General features: G+C 32.5%; 1 protein-coding gene across 1 annotated transcript; it reads left to right on the top strand.

The window, feature by feature from the left end:
• The first annotated feature begins 89 nt into the window (after nt 1-89).
• On the top strand, nt 90-21,452 carry LOC126858895 (dynein axonemal heavy chain 5). Its single transcript, XM_050609554.1, has 34 exons — nt 90-179; nt 564-797; nt 866-1,020; nt 1,145-1,368; nt 1,650-1,927; nt 2,133-2,306; nt 2,395-2,624; nt 2,879-3,078; nt 3,489-3,712; nt 3,820-3,995; nt 4,116-4,298; nt 4,411-4,809; nt 5,055-5,305; nt 5,639-5,884; nt 6,151-6,314; nt 6,383-6,643; nt 6,720-6,948; nt 7,332-8,005; nt 8,257-9,062; nt 9,341-9,548; nt 9,864-10,250; nt 10,369-10,541; nt 10,630-10,996; nt 11,443-11,637; nt 11,718-11,856; nt 11,960-12,236; nt 12,597-13,038; nt 13,384-14,741; nt 14,826-18,403; nt 18,565-18,791; nt 19,179-19,490; nt 19,587-20,038; nt 20,231-20,525; nt 20,969-21,452. The coding sequence occupies exons 1-34, from the start codon at nt 90-92 to the stop codon at nt 21,353-21,355; spliced, it is 13,995 nt and encodes a 4,664-aa protein (XP_050465511.1). The 3' UTR covers nt 21,356-21,452.
• Nucleotides 21,453-21,538: the final 86 nt, after the last annotated feature.

The raw sequence follows: 21,538 nt of genomic DNA on the forward strand, positions 1-21,538 counted from the left end.
GAGTTCGAGGGTGGCTTTCGGTGCAGTTTGCACTTTTCTGCTTAGTGAGCTTTCAACGTGTCAGCAAGTTATTTTTCACTTATCTCGTCATGTTTGTGCAAGGACCACAAATCATCAAACAGGGATCTGGCAATTCCGAAGATGACAGCGACGAGGAAGGTCCTGAAGATGTTCTCCAGGTTTTCCTTCGCAATGGAACTATTGCTGCGTATTTTGTGCAATTTAAAATGAAAGAAGAAAAATACTATAGATTAAACACAAATTTATAATTTATATGTGATTAACTGCAAGAATATATAAAAATATATGATATTATATAGACATGCATTGATATTATATATTATCAGTTTTTATCGCGTTTCCCCATCCCATTTCAATTATCATATATGCGCGCCATTTAGCTAAAATAATAATTTTAGATTTACATGTAATAAGTACAAATTTATATACAAAAATTATATAGACATATTTCGGCAAACTTAGATATAATTAAAAATTATTATTTATACCTCGCTGATTTAATATATCACAATTATATCTATTAAATTATCTTGTGCTTACAGAAACGGCGAGAAGAATGCGAGAGAAAAGCCAGACGGGGGGAGATGGACCCTCGTTTAGAATTTTCCTTTCAGCTCTTGATGGACGCAACGCAGCTGTCGCGTCATGAAGTCATGGATCATGTGTTTGAGGGTGACATGCTGGATGAGATCAATCAACTGTTCGTACCACATATGAGATCTACTCTAATGTGGTACTATCAGGAAGTTGAAGAGCCAGAACCTCCAACTGATACGGTATAAGGATGACATGTTTTTTTAAATAAAAAAAAAAGAAAGGAATAATAGCGAAGATTTTATTAAAGGTGCAGCCAAAGACTATAACTTCTAGATCAGCCCCAAATGCAACAACATCAAAAGTGAAAGAACAAAAAGAGCCAAAGGAACCACCGAAGAAGAAGCTTTTCCTAACCGATGGATGGCAAGTGCCTTGCACAGGCATTTGTATTTATATGTTTAGGTAATAATATTATAATTTCAGATTAATATATTGTATTATAACGCATGTTAATGATCGTAATTGCTACAATATTAAAAGAAAAAATATGTTAATTATTATCAGTCTTATCATTTTTTTAATACAGAATTAGCGTATCTAAACAGCTACCAGAAGAAGGATTTCAAAAAGATCTCTACACGGGTGTGATAGATACGATGAAAGTGGGCGTAATACCCTCTATCCAGCGTGTTGTGGAACAAGTATTCATGGATGCGTTAGCGCATCCTGGCCCGGAAGGTGAAGATGATTGTTTGATGATTAAGAGTCTCCTGCTGCCGGGCTTGCGATCCTTTTGCAGCGCTCTTATAGGTATATTTACAAATTAGAATAAAATTATAAATCTTATATCAGTATTTATATCAAAATAATATTTTCAAATATTGTAATATAAATTTCTGAAAATGAATATTTATATAATAATACAATATAAATTTATAAAAATGGATAATTATATAATATATAATAATAATACAATATAAACTTATAAAAATGCATAATTATTATATAATAACTAATGTTATAAACACAAAATTATATCTTTTTAAAGCTGTGATTAGTTTTATTGAAATGCACATAATACATTTATAAAGTTTGCGAGAAGGTAGCATTAGAGGGTAGCATATTCAGTGACGGCGAACCGTTGATGACGGAAGTGCACAATTTTGAACAAGCAAAAGCTTTCATAGCAAAAGAGAACGCTGTTGAACGAGTTGAGGAAAAAGTCAAATACTGGATAAAAAAGCTCAAGGACTTTATGGCGGAAAGTAAGCAAGTTAAAAGAGAAAATGATAATTCCGGACCGCAGCAAGAACTCGAATATTGGAAACGGCGAGGCGCACAGTTTAGTCAACTAGTCAATCATCTTCAGGTATTGCTCTACATTATTATTTTAAATAACTTCAATTTATGTAATAATTTATATTTTATTTTTATTAATTATTTTAATTTTGTACATAAGATATTTAAAAAAAAATAATATAATGGAGATCGTGTATTTGATTTATTCTTTATATTTTTATGTATAAAGTTTCTATATCAAATAAGAAATTTTAAATATAAAAAAAAATTTGTAGGATCATGAAGTCACTATGTCACTTCTATGCCTACAAGTTGCACGTTCAAAACTAATTAAAGATTGGGTCGATACGGAAGATGAAGTAACTTACTGCTACAATGAAGCGAAAGATAATGCAAAATTTATTCAGGCATTAGAAAAGTGCTGTCATTGCCTTTATCTTGATGAACCTGTGAGATAATTTTCTTTTTGTAAAACATTATATATATATATATATATATATATATATATATATATATATATATATAAATGTTTGATAGGTAAAAATGCGAGATTCACTTGTGTCACTATTGCAAACTGTTCGATTGATATACAGTGTCTCGAGATATTATAACACTTCCGAAAGAACGAGTTCTTTAATGATCAAAATCACAAATCAGATGATTGCCGCCTGTCGAGATTATGTCACGAAAAGAGGCCGGGAAACTATTTGGGGACAAGATCGAATAGCCGTTCGATCAAGACTAAAACATTGTCTACGTCTAAACAAGTACTTAAATTTTGCATCAAACATTAATTAGAAAACATTAATCTTAATTAATTAATAAATTTAGTTTTTTTATTATCACTCTAACGTAGAATGTTCTCGTAAATTTTTGATTAAGTTTTAGAAATCTTCTATGTTAAAAATGTAAATACGTGTATATAATACAATTTTTAATTATATCAATTAATCATAAACTGTACGTCTTTGATGTCAAAAAAAAGTAAGTAATAAATACCTATAACTACTTTTTATTATAGAGCTTATAGAGAAACGTACAGATTGGTTCGATGTTCACCAGCAGTTACGGAACAAGAATTCTCTTTCTCAGAAACCCATGTTTTCGGTCGATTTGATGCTTTTTGTGCTAGAATTCGTAAGATTCTTACCATGTTCGATCTCATACAAGATTATCAAACTCTTTTTGAGAGACGGATGGAAGGATTGCTTCTCGGAGAAGGTACAGTATATGTATAGTTTTGATGTCTGATCTTTGTTTATAAAAATATTTATTAAATATAACAAAGTATATAAGTTGGTGTAATATAATGATAACATTAATTTTAAAATTAATAATTAATTTTGCTAAATTTTTGATTATATGATTAATTAATTATATCAATTTTAAAATTAATGCTGTTATTATATTGTATCAATTCTCATATACTCTGTTATATATATAAATATGCATATTAAATATGATGTGTATGTATGTAATTTAAATATTATAAAAATGAATTTTATTGTGCTTATAATCTGCTTAATCGGTGGAAGACTATTATTATTCTAAAAAACATATTTTGATTATATATTAAAGATATATCTTAAATGAGTGAGATTAATTTTTAATTATGATATGTCAAATTTTAGCATTAGATGAAGCCATGAAAACCTTTGAAGAAACTAAGAAGATCGCTACTAGCAAATCTTACGATTATCTGGATCCAAGAAACACTGATTTTGATACCGATTATGATGACTTTATGACAAAGACAAACACATTGAAAGAGAATATCGGTGAGATCATTGAAAATAATTACGCTGATGTATGGGAAACACCGCAAGGTATACGGTTTCTAACACGATTTGAAAAGGTTAATAAGCATATTTCCAACTTTTTTTTAATAAATCTAAAAATGCACAATATTTTTAAAATTTACCTATTTTCTCATTACGGTGTTTTCTTTAATGTTTTTATAAGGTTAGCGAAAAAATACCGCTAACAAAATTGGAAGAAAAGTATAACATTGTCGTGAGATATTCCGATAAAGAAATAGATCGAATTTTAAAATTGTTCAAGCGACAAAGAGATGATCCGCCGTTGCCAAGACATATGCCACCTATAGCTGGACGATTGACTTGGGCAAACTCCTTAAAGTAAGCAAAATAATTAATTACTTTTACAAATATTTGCAGTATCAAAAAAATATTAAAAATTTTGTTACATGTAAAATCTTGGAAACAACTTTTTTAACAGCAAGATTGAAACTTTGTTAGAGTACATCTGGATGAGTTGACGGCATCCGTATCAAATCATCCTGTTCTAAAGACGTTACCACTAACTGTCGATTTAATGAAAAGATACAATCACGCTATCGCTATTCTAAAACAGTATCAGGCCGACATTGCTGAGATTTGGACGCATCAAAATTCCTGGGTCATTGAGGATTGTTTGAAACGGTCATATTTTAAATAATACAAAATTAATTTTTTAAAATAATTTTTAAATATATATTCAAAAAATTCTCTAAAATATGATAAATATTATAAAGAAAATAATTTTACATAATAGATCGCTCTTGATAGTTGATGAAAAATCGGCAAAAGTAAAGGTCAACTTGGAAAACCGAATCGTTCTTTTATTCCGTGAAGCCGATTGTTTAGCAAAAATAAATTTGGAGATTCCAATCGTTGCACTAACAATATTATCGAAAAAAGATTATTTTACGTTGATCACGAATTCTCTTCAACTTATGATCGAGGAATTCATTTGTACCGCCAAGCGCGTAAAATTGGAAGTTCGCCCGCTATTGTTACCGCATTTAGTTTGCGTTGCATCTTTATTAGAACCTGGCTTAACAACTTTGACGTGGACCAAGCCAGATTGGAAGGATTTTTGTCAGAATACAAAAGAGCAGATCAAAACCTTCGATATTCTTATCACAAGAGTTCACGATGTATACGATAATAGGTATGTTGAGAATAAAACAAATCATTTTTTCTTCTCTTTAGAAGCAAATTATTGCACAATAAGAGTATCAATTTTTTTTTAAAACCAAGTAACAACTAACTATTATATACTAACTATTATATAACAAAAATAATGATTATTTTGCTATAATTTGAGAGATAAAGAAAGAGAGAAACAGCACTTAAAAAATTTAAAGGATTGTATAAATTAATTAAATAATAATTTTTAATGCTTTGTCGTGCTAGGATTTTACAAGTATTGACGAGTATGCAGAAAGTAACCTTGCACGCTTTACCTGAAACCGATCAACCATGGACAATAGAGGAATTTGTAGAGAAAAACGAGGAAATATGTAGGATGGCAGCGATAGATTTACACCGTAAAAGTACGATGGTTGAAGAAGCAGTGGAAGAAGTATTACAACTCGTTAGAAAGGCCACAGATAACTTCAAAAGCACCGCCAATTCCAATCAATTCGATTTTCTTATTAATGAAAGTAATCTTTTAATATTTATCTTTGTAATACTGTATTTAAATACAATTTTCTTTGCTAAAATTAGCGATTATTAACTTTTTTTGTTCTCTATATATTTCAATGCATTAAAATTTGATAATTAAAAATTGAATAGTTTTTCTCAAACATATATAATATATTTAAAATATATTTATATTAATATAATATATTTGATAAATAAATAATTTTTTGCCATTTAATTATGACAAGAATTGTTATAAAAATAGCAAAGAAATCTATACTTAAGAAACTTTCAAAGCGTAATAAAAACATGAAAATAATTTTTATTTTATTTTATTTAAAATAAAGAAACAGAAGGAGAAGAAACAATGGAGCAAACTGTTCAGCAAGATTGGTCCGTGGTATGGAATTGCTTCGACGATCCCCATCAGTTACTGCTGACACCCGGTACTTTACCCAAAGGCATGCAAGAAATGGTTCGGAACGCAGTATCCGAGATGAGACGATATTATTCCAGGAAGATCGTGGATGTATTAATAAAAGTCACCAGAGTATCTTTAGATGCAATCAGAAAACGATTCGTTCGGGAACTCGATTCCGGTAATGCTTTCAATAATATGTTAAATAATAATGTGTTGATTTTCTATTCTTCTTACAACAAAACAATACAATATTTTACGAAATTATTCTGATTTATTAGTTTTGACTTATTAGTATTTTGACTTATCAATTTGATTTATCAAGTATTTTAATAAGTAAAATAAATAACTTTTTTAGACTTAGTGTCAAAGTTAAAGTAAATTAAATTATGTAATCTACATAGAAATTTTATAAAATATCCCAAACATCATTTATTATATTTATAGAAGCTACTCCGAACCCCGTGTTTTTATTGCATGCGACACTAATGATTCCGGCAGTAACAGTTAAGCCAAGCTTAGATGACGTTCAAGAAGCATTGACGTCAGTTGGAAAAACTATCACAGGCGTCGCGAAAGGAGTGGCGCAATGGAATTCTAGAAGTAGCAAGGTAATCAAGGATTATGCTATAATTTTTTAATCATATCCGATATGCGCGTTATCTAGTTTCGTCATTAGAGCATGTGGAAAAATCTCCCTTATTCGTCCAAACGAAATCTCGCTGATGTCGTATTGCGGGCGCAAAGTATTACTGCGAAGCAGAAACTGGAAGAACCAGAAGATCCGAAAATCAGAAGACGAAGACTTTACAAAATTCTTTCTGAGGAGAGACCGGTATTTCCAATACAGGAGAAAAATTTCTATACGATGGTTATGGACAATAAAGAAATCATTAAATTGCTCGGCATGTTGAGCACTTGCATCATGGAATTGCGTCAAGTATATTATATAATATGAGATTCTTGCTAACACGTTTACTTATCGAAAAAAATTAAATGCCATATTGAACTTGCAGGATTTAAAAGAATTTCTCGATCGTTGGAAGCCTTATAAATTTCTCTGGAAAAATGAGCGTACTATGAGAGAATTGCTGCAAATTTCATTGACAGAATTTGAAGCTACTCTCCGTAAACACAGTGAACTCGAAGATCGTTTAACTACCGAGCCGGATATGATTATATTTGGTACATCGATCGCTGTATCGACAGAAAAACTTAAGTATGGTCTTTATACGGAAATCAAAGGTAAGGTAATATTAATGTAGAATGCGGTTTTTTAAATTTTATACTGACTGATTATATTTGAATATTATGACAATAGATTTAACTACTCTATTATTTTAATTATTATTTTTTTTTATTTTAATTATAATTATTTTAATTTTAATAATTTTTGTAAGTAAAATATTTAAAAATATATATACAATAATATTCCGTTTAATTTTACAAGTAATTAAAGAAATAACATAAAAAGTAAAGAATGCATAAAAATAGTAAATGCATTTATTCCTAAAATTGAGTAAAATCGAAAATAATTATAATAAAAAAGAGAAAAGGACACAATAGTAGTTATCCTTTTGCAACTTTACGTTAATACATTACTAGCAAATTATTCGATTTGACAATAGGTTGCACACATAAAATTGGTCAAGCGATGAAGAAGAAGTATCGTCGCGAAATGGAGTATGTTTATGCGCTGATAAATGAAATGGACCGCAAATTGGATCACCAGATTCGCGATCTAGATGATGTACGTCTCATTATGGACACTTTGAAGAAGATTCGCGAGCAGGAGGTCGATATGGAACTTAAGATCGATCCCATCGAAGAAGCCTTTAACATAGTCACTCGATACGAAGTACCCGTGGATCAGGAATGCTTGGAGCAGGTCGATAATTTGCGAGACACGTGGCAGAATCTGTTGGCACGGGCGCAAGAAACTCACGTATTGCTGTTGACATTGCAACCGCAGTTCGAAAACGATCTGCGGAAAAATCTCGAGAAATTCCGCGTGGATAACGAAATGTACTGCGAAGAGTACAGAACGTCTGGACCGATGCAGCCGGGTCTAAGCCCCCGAGAGGCTTCGGATCGGCAGATATTGTTCCAGAATAGGTTTGACGGTATGTGGCGAAAGCTGCAGACTTATCAGAGCGGCGAAGAACTCTTTGGCTTGCCCATCACCGATTATCCAGAACTTTCGCAAATCAGGAAGGAGCTAAATTTACTGCAGAAGTTGTATAAATTATATAACGACGTCATTGACAGAGTCAGCAGCTATTATGACATTCCATGGGGCGAGGTAAAAAATTTGGAATTGTGTTCAAAAAAATTCATATTATAAAAATATATATTGCGATATATTTATAATACAAATGCGGAAATTTCTTTTAATACGTAAAATATTAAAACGTTATAATTTATTATTTTTAATTTCAAACTTATTAATAAAGATATATATTAATAAATCCTTTTAATATTTTTTATAAAATTTATGCAATATGTTATGCAGTAAACAAAGAATATATTAATCATATAAATATAATCATTTAGGTTAATATCGAAGAGATAAACAACGAGCTGATGGAGTTTCAAAACCGCTGCCGGAAATTGCCAAAGGGATTAAAGGAATGGCCAGCGTTCTTTGCGCTTAAGAAGACGATCGACGACTTCAACGATATGTGTCCTCTCCTCGAGCTGATGGCGAACAAAGCTATGAAACCGCGCCATTGGCAAAGAATAGTAGAAGTCACGGGATATTCGTTCGATCTTGAGAGCGAAGGTTTCTGTCTTAAAAATATTCTCGAAGCGCCGCTCTTAAAACACAAAGAAGATATTGAAGATATTTGTATATCGGCTATGAAGGAAAAAGATATCGAGGCCAAATTAAGGACAGTGGTGAACGAATGGTCATCGCACGAGTTGACCTTCATGACGTTTAACAACAGAGGAGAATTGTTGCTGAGGGGAGATACAACAGCAGAAACTATCGGTCAGCTGGAAGATAGTTTAATGATCCTCGGTTCGCTCATGTCGAATCGCTACAATGCGCCCTTTAGAAAGCAAATACAACAATGGCTCACAGATTTATCCAATACGAATGAGATCCTCGAGAGATGGTTGCTCGTGCAGAATATGTGGGTTTATCTCGAGGCAGTATTCGTGGGCGGCGACATCGCGAAACAATTACCGAAAGAGGCGAAGAGATTCAGTAAAATTGACAAAAGCTGGCAGAAGATTATGCAACGCGCCCACGAAACACCAGGAGTTGTACCTTGCTGTGTGGGGGATGATTTGCTGAAGCAGCTTCTGCCACATTTGCAAGAGCAATTGGAGCTCTGTCAAAAATCTCTGAGTGGGTAAGTATATTGCAATTTTTATATCTACACAATCTTCTCTTCTTTTTTAATCAAAGAAGAGTTTTTTATTATAATTTTTAATTTTGATATAACAAATCTTAATATAATTTGTGAAATCTAATTGGCATTGTATTAATATTTGATGTAAATCAAAAGTAAAAATCATAAGTATTGTTGAAGCTTTAAGTTTGTGTATTACTAGGAAAAGAGATATCTTTCATTAATATTTGTCATACAAGGAATTTCTTTTAATAAAAATGCGATATTGCGTGTTTTAGCTATTTGGAAAAGAAGCGAATGATGTTTCCAAGGTTTTTCTTTGTTTCTGATCCTGCGCTCTTGGAGATACTTGGCCAAGCATCCGATTCTCATACTATACAAAACCACTTACTCTCTATTTTCGATAACACACGCTATGTAAAATTTCACGATATCGAGTATAACAAAATGATAGCCATTATTTCATCGGAAGGTGAGACTATAATGGTAAGTATTTGCATACATTTAATCAAATAACGTATTTAAAAAGCAAACTTATATATGTATAATAATACATTATTATCTTCCGTGTTAAAATGTAGCATAAAAACAATTTCAAGCAAATTTGCACATTTATGATCTATGTATACAGATTTTTCCATCTTCAATTTTTTATACAATAATTTTTAATTCTTTTATTTCATATAATAATTTAAAGCAAACTTAACTTCTACAATAAAACACATCAAATTTATTTGTAATATTTTATATTATAAATATTATTATATTATATTAAAATTTAATATTATTGTTACATTACAGCTTGAGAAAGCAGTAAGAGCAGAAGGTTCGGTGGAAACGTGGTTGATGCAATTATTACAAACATCACAACTCTCTTTGCATTCTATTATCCGTCAGTGTTACAGTATGATCAACGATGCAAATTTCAATCTTTTAAGCTTTCTCGATAAAATGGTCGCTCAGATAGGCCTGTTAGGCATCCAAATGATTTGGACACGAGATGGCGAATTAGCTTTGGCTCAAGCTCGCGCGGATAAAAAAATTATGATCGAAACAAATAATAAGTTTCTTGATCTTTTAAATACTTTGATCGATCAAACTACCAGAGATCTTACTAAGATAGAACGAATTAAGTTTGAAACATTAATTACTATACATGTTCATCAACGTGATATTTTCGATATATTGGTATGTTTCGTTAAACTCAATCTTTTTTTATGCATTAATAGGCATGAAGATTTGAAAAATCGATGGATTAAATTTTGATGGAATAGGAAATTAACAATCGCATGTTTCGTTTATTTAGTGCCGCTTAAACGTACGATCTGTTAATGACTTCGAGTGGTTGAAACAGTGCAGATTTTATTTTAAGGAAGATCTAGACAAAACCTCAATATGTATCACAGATGTTAATTTCACGTATCAAAATGAATACTTAGGATGTACCGAGCGACTGGTTATTACGCCATTAACCGATAGGTAAATGCAATCATAAACTATATTTTTTATATATTATATAATTATTTTAATTATTATTTTAATTATTTGGAACGCTTTTGTATTGTAGGTGTTACATAACATTAGCACAAGCTCTTTCAATGTCAATGGGAGGATCTCCGTGCGGTCCGGCAGGAACCGGGAAAACTGAGACTGTAAAAGACATGGGAAAGACCTTAGCAAAGTATGTAGTAGTCTTCAATTGCTCAGATCAAATGGATTATCGAGGATTAGGTCGTATCTACAAAGGATTAGCGCAAAGTGGCTCTTGGGGCTGTTTCGATGAATTCAATAGAATCGAACTGCCAGTTTTATCTGTTGCCGCACAACAAGTCGCCGTAGTGCTTGCCGCAAAGAAAGAAAAGAAGAAGCAGTTTGTCTTTACAGATGGAGATCAGATCGATATGTGCCCAGAACTTGGAATTTTTATTACTATGGTAACACTATTATTTAATATTTAATGAAACAGAATAAAAGAATTAAACTTGAAATAATAAATTAAAAAATATTTACTTATAAAGATTTTTTTAATTTATCAAGAAAATTACATGGCCAATGAGTTTTATATATAACTTTTATTAAATAAAGATAAACAAAGTAGGCATTTATAAGTAATATAATATAAAAATCTATAGGCAAATAATATATTCATTAAACAAAAATGTTTATATGTATTATATATATATATATATATATATATATATATATATATATATATTATAATATATATATTTTAATTATTTAGTTTATTATTTATAATACATATTAATTTTAATATTTATTTAATTACAAAATACACATAAAAACACAAATTGCTTACAATTAGTAAAATGATTAGTAAAAAACATAAAATATAAGCTAATCATTAAGTTGTAAACTGTAGAATCCTGGATATGCGGGACGTAAAGAACTGCCTGAAAATTTAAAGATACAATTTCGCACAGTAGCTATGATGGTGCCTGATCGTCAGATTATTATACGTGTAAAATTAGCCAGTTGTGGATTTCTGGAGAACATTACTCTTGCTCGTAAATTTTATACTCTTTATAAATTGTGCGAGGAACAATTGACCAAGCAGGTAACATTACTGACGTGTTAAAAAAGAAAAATGATTAAAATTTGATATCGTGATATCATTTTGCAATGTATTGATTGTAGGTTCATTACGATTTTGGTTTGCGAAATATATTGTCCGTATTAAGAAGCTTAGGAGCAGCCAAGAGAGTCAATTCCAAGGACTCGGAAAGTACAATTGTTATGCGTGTGCTAAGAGACATGAATCTTTCGAAACTCATAGGTCATTATGTTAATTAATGAAGAAAATGCTATAAAAACTGGCTATATTTACAAATATATTATATATAAAATATATAATAAATATATATAACATTTTTCTGCAGATGAAGACGAACCACTCTTCATATCTCTCGTAGCTGATTTGTTTCCCAACCAAACGCTGGAGAAAACATCGTACCCTGAATTGGAAGCAGCTATTAATGAACAAGTAGAGCAAGCTGGATTGATCTATCATTCGCCATGGGTGTTGAAATTAATACAACTTTATGAGACGCAAAGAGTAAGACATGGTATCATGACATTAGGTCCGACCGGTGCTGGCAAGACTACTTGCATACATACGTTAATGAAAGCATTGACGCAATGTGGCAATTATCACAGGTAAAACAATCTCCCATTCTCAGTACAAAAATATTTAATATAAAAAAATACTTAATATAAAAAACTTTGTTCACGTTTGGAAAAAACCGGAATTTAATTTTTAGACAGATAAAGAAACAAAATTATGATTAATAAAAAACATATATTTTTCAATTCTATGATATCACAGCATTTTTGCATATATATATATATATATATATATATATATATATATACAAGCATATATAATATTTATCGATTAATTGAAATATCTTAGAATTATTCTTATCTTTTAGTGAAGTTTTTGTATACACTGCGATAATATACATTCATAATGTTTTATAAAATAATTATAAAATTTACAAGTTTATTTAATTTTAGAGAAATGAGAATGAATCCTAAAAGTATAACAGCCGCTCAAATGTTCGGCCGTTTGGATGTGGCCACCAATGATTGGACAGACGGGATTTTCTCAGCTTTATGGCGTAAAACGATGAAATTAAAAAAGGGGGAGCACGTATGGCTAGTGCTCGATGGTCCCGTTGATAGCATTTGGATAGAGAATTTAAATTCCGTATTGGATGATAATAAAACTTTGACTTTGGCTAATGGCGATAGATTGTCAATGGCGCCAACGTGTAAAATTATTTTCGAGCCGCATAATATTGACAATGCAAGTCCTGCAACTGTTTCGCGAAATGGTATGGTATACATGAGCTCTTCAGGTTTAAACTGGAATCCAGTTGTTACTGCTTGGTTGAAAACACGATCATCATTGGAACAGGAAGTTCTCGATCAATTATTTACAGAATCTTTCGCACAGGTAAATCGCGAATAATCTTATCTTCTGCGATTTAATCTCATTTTTTTATTTTATATAATTATTTATAATTTATATGCATATATATATATATATATATATATATATATATATATATATATACTATTGTATAAATATTTAAGTTTATACTATTTTAAATAGTAGCATATACATATAATTGTACATATATATAATTGACCATGATAAAATGTAGATGCCAAATCATTAATTTACCCTAAAATTTTATAAATAAAACAATTATCTGTATAATTGTTTTATAATGTAAAATATTTTATAATATAAAATTGTTTTATAATATAAAAACTACAAAAAAAAATTTTATTCTAGGTTTATTCATGGAGCACTCAAACGCTAGTACTCGCCATCAATGTCTTGCAATGTAACATAACGAGACAAATGCTTTGCTTGCTGGTAGGTTTAATACCTGAAGAAACAACAGTAGAAGAAGTCGAAGATGAAGATTTAGAAAAAGACAAACCTCAACCTGTAACGGCAGAATATCTAAAACGTCTTTACGTATTCGCATTAGTGTGGAGCATAGGAGCATTGCTGGAAACTGCCGACAGGCAAAAGTACGATAGATATCTTCGAGAAAACTTTGATATCTTGGATCTTCCGACTTCCGATAGATATCCGGATGCTACAGTATTCGATTTTTTTGTCACTGATAAAGGAGTATGGGACACGTGGACAAGCATGGTAACCAATTATGTCTATCCTGAATATTCAACGCCTGATTACAGTAATGTTTTGGTGCCTATACCGGATAATGTAAGAATTCAATATCTTGTGGATTTGATTGGTCGTCAGGATAAAGCTGTATTGTTAATAGGCGAGCAGGGATCCGCTAAAACTGTTATGATGAAATCATACATGAAAAAAGCAAATCCAGACACGACTTTGAGTCGCTCTTTCAATTTTAGCTCAGCGACCAGTCCATACCAATTCCAGAAAACCATCGAAAGCTATGTGGAAAAACGTATGGGAAATACATTTGGGCCATCAGGCGGCAAAAAGATGTTGATTTTTATCGATGATGTAAATTTACCGCAAATCAATGAATGGGGCGATCAAATAACTAATGAAATCGTTCGGCAGACTATGGACATGAAAGGATTTTATTCTCTGGAAAAACCCGGCGATTTCATCGCTATTGTAGATGTAATTTTCTTAGCAGCCATGTGCCAGCCCGGAGGCGGAAGAAACGATATTCCTTCGAGACTCAAGAGACAATTTTGTATCTTTAATTGTACATTACCCGATAATGCGGCGATCGATCGAATTTTTAATGTTTTAGGAGAAGGACATTACAATATCAAAAGAGGATTTTCCCAAGAAGTTCGTCAGCTCGTTAAGAAAATAATTCCCTTAACTAGAATACTTTGGGAAAAAACGCGAACGAAACTTTTACCAACACCAGCAAAATTTCATTATGTCTTTAGTCTCCGAGATCTCTCGAGAATCTGGCAAGGTATGGTCGGTACATTGTCAACGGTTATTGACAAGGAAAGTGTGCTGATGCTACTTTGGAAGCACGAATGTACGCGAGTGTTCAGTGACAGATTTACGATACAAAGTGATAAAGATTGGTTTGACGAAGAATTGATTCTCGTCGTGGCCGATGTTTTAGGAGAAAAATATGTAAACATGTTGGATCAAGAGCCTGCATTTGTCGATTTTATGAGGTTTGTAATAATAGTAGTGATAATCTGTAAAACATAACATTTATTGTGACATTAAAAATATTGACAAGATTAATTTGATTACAGAGACGCTCCAGAACCGACTGGTGAAGAAGGTGAAGACGCAGACGTAGAACTTCCCAAGGTATACGAACCGGTTTACGACACACAAGTGCTACGAGACAGATTAGACATGTTTCTGGCACAGTTTAATGAAATGCAGAGAGGTGCTGGGATGGATCTAGTATTTTTCCCTGACGCCATGTTACACTTAGTAAAAATATCTAGAGTCATTAGGCATCCGAAAGGCAATGTGATGCTAGTAGGAGTTGGCGGTTCTGGCAAACAAAGTCTTACAAAGTTATCCTCTTTTATTGCCGGATACAAGACATTTCAAATTACCTTGACTAGATCTTATAATGCAGCCAACTTTTTAGAAGATCTCAGATTTCTGTATCGCACTTGCGGTGCTCAAGGCAAAGGTACAACATTTATTTTCACCGATCTTGACATCAAGGAGGAAGGCTTCCTTGAATATTTGAACAATATCCTGAGCTCCGGAGTTATCAGTAACTTATTCACGCGTGACGAGCAAGCGGAAATTATTTCAGAATTAACACCTATCTTGAGACGAGAAAATCCTAAAAGAACTCTCAATAATGAATTGGTGATGGACTTCTTTCTGCAAAGAACTTGTCAAAATTTACATGTTGTTTTCTGCTTCTCTCCTGTGGGTGAAAAATTCCGGATTCGCGCACAGCGTTTTCCGGCTCTGATTTCAGGCTGCACTATAGATTGGTTTCAATCTTGGCCAAAGGATGCTCTAATTTTGGTTGCCAAACATTTTCTTCATGATTTTGAAATTGCTTGCACTAGCGATGTGAAAACTGAATTAGTGAACGCATTGGGATCCATACAAGATATTGTTTCGAAAATTTCGCTCGAATATTTCCAAAGATTTCGACGCGCTACTCACGTGACTCCAAAATCTTATTTGAATTTTATTGGTGGATACAAAAACATCTATCGGTCGAAACAATATGAGCTTGGCGAAGGAGCCAAAAGAATGGACACAGGTTTAGCAAAACTTGAAGAAGCGTCGATATCTGTTGAACTCCTGAAAAGAGATTTAGCCGTAATGGAACAGGAATTGGTCCAGGCTTCCAAGAAAGCCGAGTCGGTACTTTTAGAAGTAACGGAGAGAGCCATGCAGGCTGAAGCTTTTAAGAATCAAGTACAAAAAGTGAAGGAAAAAGCGGAGCAGTTGGTAGCCTGCATAGCTGATGAAAAAGCGCTTGCTGAACAAAAGTTAGAAGCTGCGAAACCAGCGTTAGAAGAAGCAGAGGCTGCTTTGAATACTATAAAACCTGCTCACATAGCAACGGTAAGAAAGCTAGGCAGACCACCTCATCTCATAATGAGAATCATGGATTGCGTATTAATTTTGTTTCAACGTAAAATCGGCCCCGTTGTGCCCGACATCGCTGCGCCATGTCCTAAACCATCGTGGGCAGAATCGTTGAAACTTATGGCTAGTACGACATTTCTGTTACAATTACAAAATTATCCGAAAGACATAATCAATAATGAAATGGTCGAGCTACTACAACCCTACTTTAAGATGGAAGATTATAATATGGAAACAGCTAGACGTGTATGTGGTGATGTTGCTGGTTTATTGTCGTGGACCAAAGCTATGGCATTCTTCCACTCTGTTAACAAGGAAGTTCTCCCGTTAAAAGCTAATTTAGCACTGCAAGAAGCACGATTAAAACTTGCTATGGAAGATCTGGCGAATGCTGAACGAGAATTATCTGAAAGAGAAATGGCTTTACAAGCAGTTAAGCAGCAATATGATTCCGCAGTAGCGGAAAAGCAAAGATTGACAGAGGCTGCAAATGTGTGTCTGAGAAAAATGACAGCTGCGACTGCTTTAATAAATGGATTAGGCGGAGAGAAGATTCGTTGGACGGAACAAAGCGGAGAATTCAAGATTCAACTAGGACGATTAGTCGGAGACGTTCTTTTGGCAACTGGATTTTTATCGTATTGTGGGCCTTACAATCAGCAGTATCGAGCAAGTTTAGTAACTGCGTGGATGAATATATTGACCACTAAATCTATACCTTTTACTAAAAATTTAAATATAACAAATATGCTTGTTGACACTGCGACAACATCGGAATGGACTCTTCAGGGATTGCCAAATGATGAATTATCTGTGCAGAATGCGCTTATCGTCACCAAATCTTCGTCTTATCCACTTCTTGTGGATCCTCAGAATCAAGGAAAGATGTGGATCAAGAATAAAGAGAGCACAAATGAATTGCAGATTACTTCGCTGAATCATAAGTATTTCCGCACTCATCTCGAGGACAGTCTTTCATTAGGTAGACCATTGCTAATCGAGGACATTGCAGAAGAACTCGATCCAGTACTCGATAACGTACTCGAAAAAAACTTTATTAAATCAGGATCTATCGAGAAGGTCATTGTTGGAGATAAAGAATGCGATGTAATGCCAGGATTCATGTTATATATTACTACCAAGCTACCTAATCCAGCATACAGTCCAGAAATATCCGCAAAGACGTCGATTATTGACTTTACCGTGACAATGTTAGGTTTAGAAGATCAATTATTAGGTCGAGTGATACTTATGGAAAAAGCCGATTTGGAAGCAGAAAGAGTCGCTCTATTTGAATCAGTCATGACTAATCAACGTTCGATGAAAGAACTTGAAGGTACGCTATTACATAGACTTACATCTTTGGAAGGTTCCTTGGTGGATGATGAAGAGCTAATAACTGTTCTTCGAGAAACCAAGATTACGGCCGAGTCGGTGAATGAAAAACTGCAAGTGTCTGCTCTTACTGAGAAAAAAATCACGTTAGCTCGCGAAGAATTTCGTGCAGTTGCGTCAAGAGGATCCATCCTGTATTTCTTGATAGTTGAAATGAGTAATGTTAATGTGATGTATCAAAATTCGTTGAGACAATTCTTGACAATATTTGATAATTCAATCACAAAATCTGCGAAGAGTCCAATTACTTCCGAACGAATAAATATTATTCTCCGTCATCTTACGTATGAAGTTTGGGCGTTTACTCTGAGAAGTCTTTACGAAAGACATAAACCTTTGTTTACACTGATGCTAGCCATGAAGATAGATTGTCACAGAGGCATTATTTCTCATGCAGAATTTAACGCTTTTATAAAAGGCGGAGCATCCTTAGATCTGAATGCAGTAACCCCGAAACCATTTAAATGGATACTTGATATAACATGGCTAAACTTGGTCGAAATAAGCAGACTAGAAGTATTTTCAGATATTTTAACTAAAATTGAATTTAGCGAAAAAGAGTGGAGAATATGGTACGAAAAAGAGAAGCCTGAGGAGGAAGAATTACCTTGCGGTTATCAAAAAAGTCTCGATGTATTCCGAAAGTTACTTCTCATCAGATCATGGAGTCCCGACAGAACTTTATCCCAAGCGAGAAAATATATCATTGAATCATTGGGTAAAGAATACGGCGAGGCTAAAATATTAGACTTAGAAACAACGTGGTTAGAATCTGAAACTAGAACGCCACTCATATGCTTACTATCTACAGGATCTGATCCGAGTCCTCAAATTACAGCATTAGCTAAACAAAAAGCAATTCGTAAGTGTGCAATTTAATTAAATGCTTTTCTCAGTGATTAAAAAAAGTTAAAATCAATGTAAAATTATATAAATGTGTTTAGTAATAATATCTTTAACATTTAATGGATCTTTAACATTAGCATTATTATCTTTATTGCTAATATATTTTTAATATTTTAGCATTAAATTCGGTATCAATGGGGCAAGGTCAAGAATTTCATGCTCGAAGAATGATTAACGAAGCTATGAGCACTGGCGGCTGGGTTCTTTTACAAAATATCCATTTATCATTGCCCTTTTGTACAGAAGTAATGGATGCTCTTGTTGAAACAGAAACTGTTCACGATATCTTCAGACTCTGGATGACGACTGAAGTACATCCTCAATTTCCCATCGGTTTACTGCAGGTTGTATTTTCCTTTCCCTCTCATACAGGCCTATTCGTTTTGTAAAAAGATTCCCTAAAAATTTCCTGATCTTCCAAATATTTTTGTTCAAAATTTTAGATAAAGAGAATAGTTCAAGATTTTTTAATGTAACTCTTTTTAATATATATATATATATATATATATATATATATATATATAGACAATTTTTTTTAATTTTTTGAATCCCAATTAATTCAATAAAAATTTCTTAATTTTTTCCAAAAGAAATCCTTAAAAAATCTATATTTTCTATATTTTTCCAGAGAGTAGACATCTTGCCTCTCTCTTAACAATTTCTTATTAAAAACAAAAAAAATAACGATAACAAAACAAATTTGAAGAAATATAAAACACCATGTATTTTAGATGGCAATTAAATTTACAAATGAACCACCTCAAGGCATAAGAGCTAGTTTAAAGAGAACTTATCAAGCGGTGACGCAGGACATGTTGGATTACAGTACTCAATCGCAATGGCCACCTTTATTATACGCTGTTGCATTTTTACACACTGTAGTACAGGAGAGAAGAAAGTTTGGACCACTCGGTTGGAATATACCTTATGAATTTAATCAGGCAGATTTTGCAGCATCGGTTCAATTCATACAGAATCATTTAGACGATATGGATCCTAAAAAGGGTGTTTCCTGGCCAACAGTCTGCTATATGCTTGGAGAGGTTTCACAATCTTTATTTTTTTATTTACTTTAATTAAATAAACAAGCTTTAAGGGAAATTATATTTTCTATATTTTTCAAATACTCCTACGTATAGGTCCAATACGGCGGTAGAGTTACGGACGATTTTGACAAACGCTTATTAACTACCTTTACGCATGTTTGGTTTTGCGATGTATTGTTACGTCCAGGTTTTGAATTTTATCGAGGATACAGAGTGCCTCAAACGAGAAATCTTCAAGGATATATCGATTATATCGACAGTTTACCCGCCACCGACACACCGGAAGTCTTCGGATTACATTCAAATGCTGATATTACTTATCAGATCAATACAGCAAAAGGAATACTCGATACAATTCTTAGCGTACAGCCAAAAGAGGGTGGTACGCAAGGAGGTGAGACTAGAGAGAACGTCGTGTACAAATTAGCCAATGATATGCTATCTAAATTGCCGAAGCAATACAATTCCTTTGAAGTAAAGGAAGCGCTTCAAAGAATGGGCCCATTGATGCCCATGAACATTTTTTTAAGACAAGAAGTAGACCGGTAAGTCATAATTCATTCTCTCTCTCTCTCTCTTTTATATTTTTTTAAATAATATTATTATTTAATCATTTATTTTTCTAATATATTTTATATAAAGAAAACGTAAATACTTGAATAAAATTGGAATAAAAAAAAATTTAATAGAAAATAAATCATTTCTTCTTTTTTTTTAATTAAGAAAATTTTTTTCAGAATTTCAAGAGTTATCAAAGAAGTACGAAGCACTTTAACGGATTTAAAATTAGCTATCGATGGTACTATCGTGATGAGCCAAGGTTTGCGAACATCATTGAATTCAATGTATGACGCGCGCATTCCAGACAAATGGTTGAAAATATCTTGGGAATCTGCGACTTTAGGTTTCTGGTATACAGAACTTTTAGAAAGAGATCATCAGTTTAGACAATGGTGCAATCACGGCCGTCCGAGAGTGTTTTGGATGACTGGATTTTTTAATCCACAGGGATTCTTAACTGCGATGAGGCAGGTGAGAATCAAAATGACACGTTGATAAAGAAATAATATTATATCGGTTCGTACATTATATATACAGCTAATAAGAATATATTTACATAAATATATATTTATAATAAGAATATATTTTTATCATTTAAATAATTCTATGTATAAGTTTGCAAGAAAAATGAATATAAAATCATACAGAAATAATGAGTCAATAAGTTATAATGATAAAAAAAAAAAATTTCGTGGCCATTATTTTTTCAAAACATATTTTTATATAAATATTTTTTAATAAAATTTGGAATCATTATTTGCATTTTATAGAGCACTACTTTATAAATTTATAATAACTATACTGAACCATAAAAGATTTGTGACGAGTATAATTCATCATTATAATTAGCATCTCTTTTAAGTTATATATTTTATAATTTTTCACAATTAACTTAAATAAATAAATTTTTATAGGAAGTAACAAGAGCACACAAGGGTTGGGCTTTAGACTCTGTAGTTTTGCAAAACGTAATCACACGCTATAATAAAGAGGACATTAAAAGTCAGCCACAAGAAGGAGTTTACGTGCACGGTTTGTTTTTAGAAGGCGCATCGCTCGATCGAAAAGCCGGTAAACTTGTTGAGAGTAGACCAAAAGTTTTATATGAACAAATGCCGGTTATTTATATTTTCGCAATAAACACCACCGCCGGTAAAGATCCGAAATTATACGAATGTCCTATATATAGGAAGCCTCAAAGAACAGATACAAAATACGTAGGTTCTATTGATTTCGAAACGGATTACAATCCTCGACACTGGACACTGCGTGGTGTAGCTCTGTTATGTGATATTAAATAAATTAAATAATATATTTATAGTATAATTACATAAAAATATAATGTAAATTATTTTAATGTAAAAATTATATCTATATAGTACACTCTCGGTAATACATTTCTACAATAATATATTGAAATTTGCTTATATTTTGTATTTCGTCTTAGATCGAAATAATAAAAAATGTGGTAATGTAATTGGACT

Source organism: Cataglyphis hispanica, chromosome 2 (genome assembly GCF_021464435.1).
Source record: "Cataglyphis hispanica isolate Lineage 1 chromosome 2, ULB_Chis1_1.0, whole genome shotgun sequence".
NCBI classification, from domain to species: Eukaryota; Metazoa; Arthropoda; class Insecta; order Hymenoptera; family Formicidae; genus Cataglyphis; species Cataglyphis hispanica.

Excerpts from the sequence above, each read along its gene's own strand:
- LOC126858895 (XM_050609554.1), top strand. The coding sequence starts at position 90 with ATGTTTGTGCAAGGACCACAAATCATCAAACAGGGATCTGGCAATTCC. Across the intron at positions 4,810-5,054 it reads CACGATGTATACGATAATAG|GATTTTACAAGTATTGACGA; the intron begins GTATGTTGAGAA and ends TTGTCGTGCTAG. Across the intron at positions 10,997-11,442 it reads TTGGAATTTTTATTACTATG|AATCCTGGATATGCGGGACG; the intron begins GTAACACTATTA and ends TGTAAACTGTAG.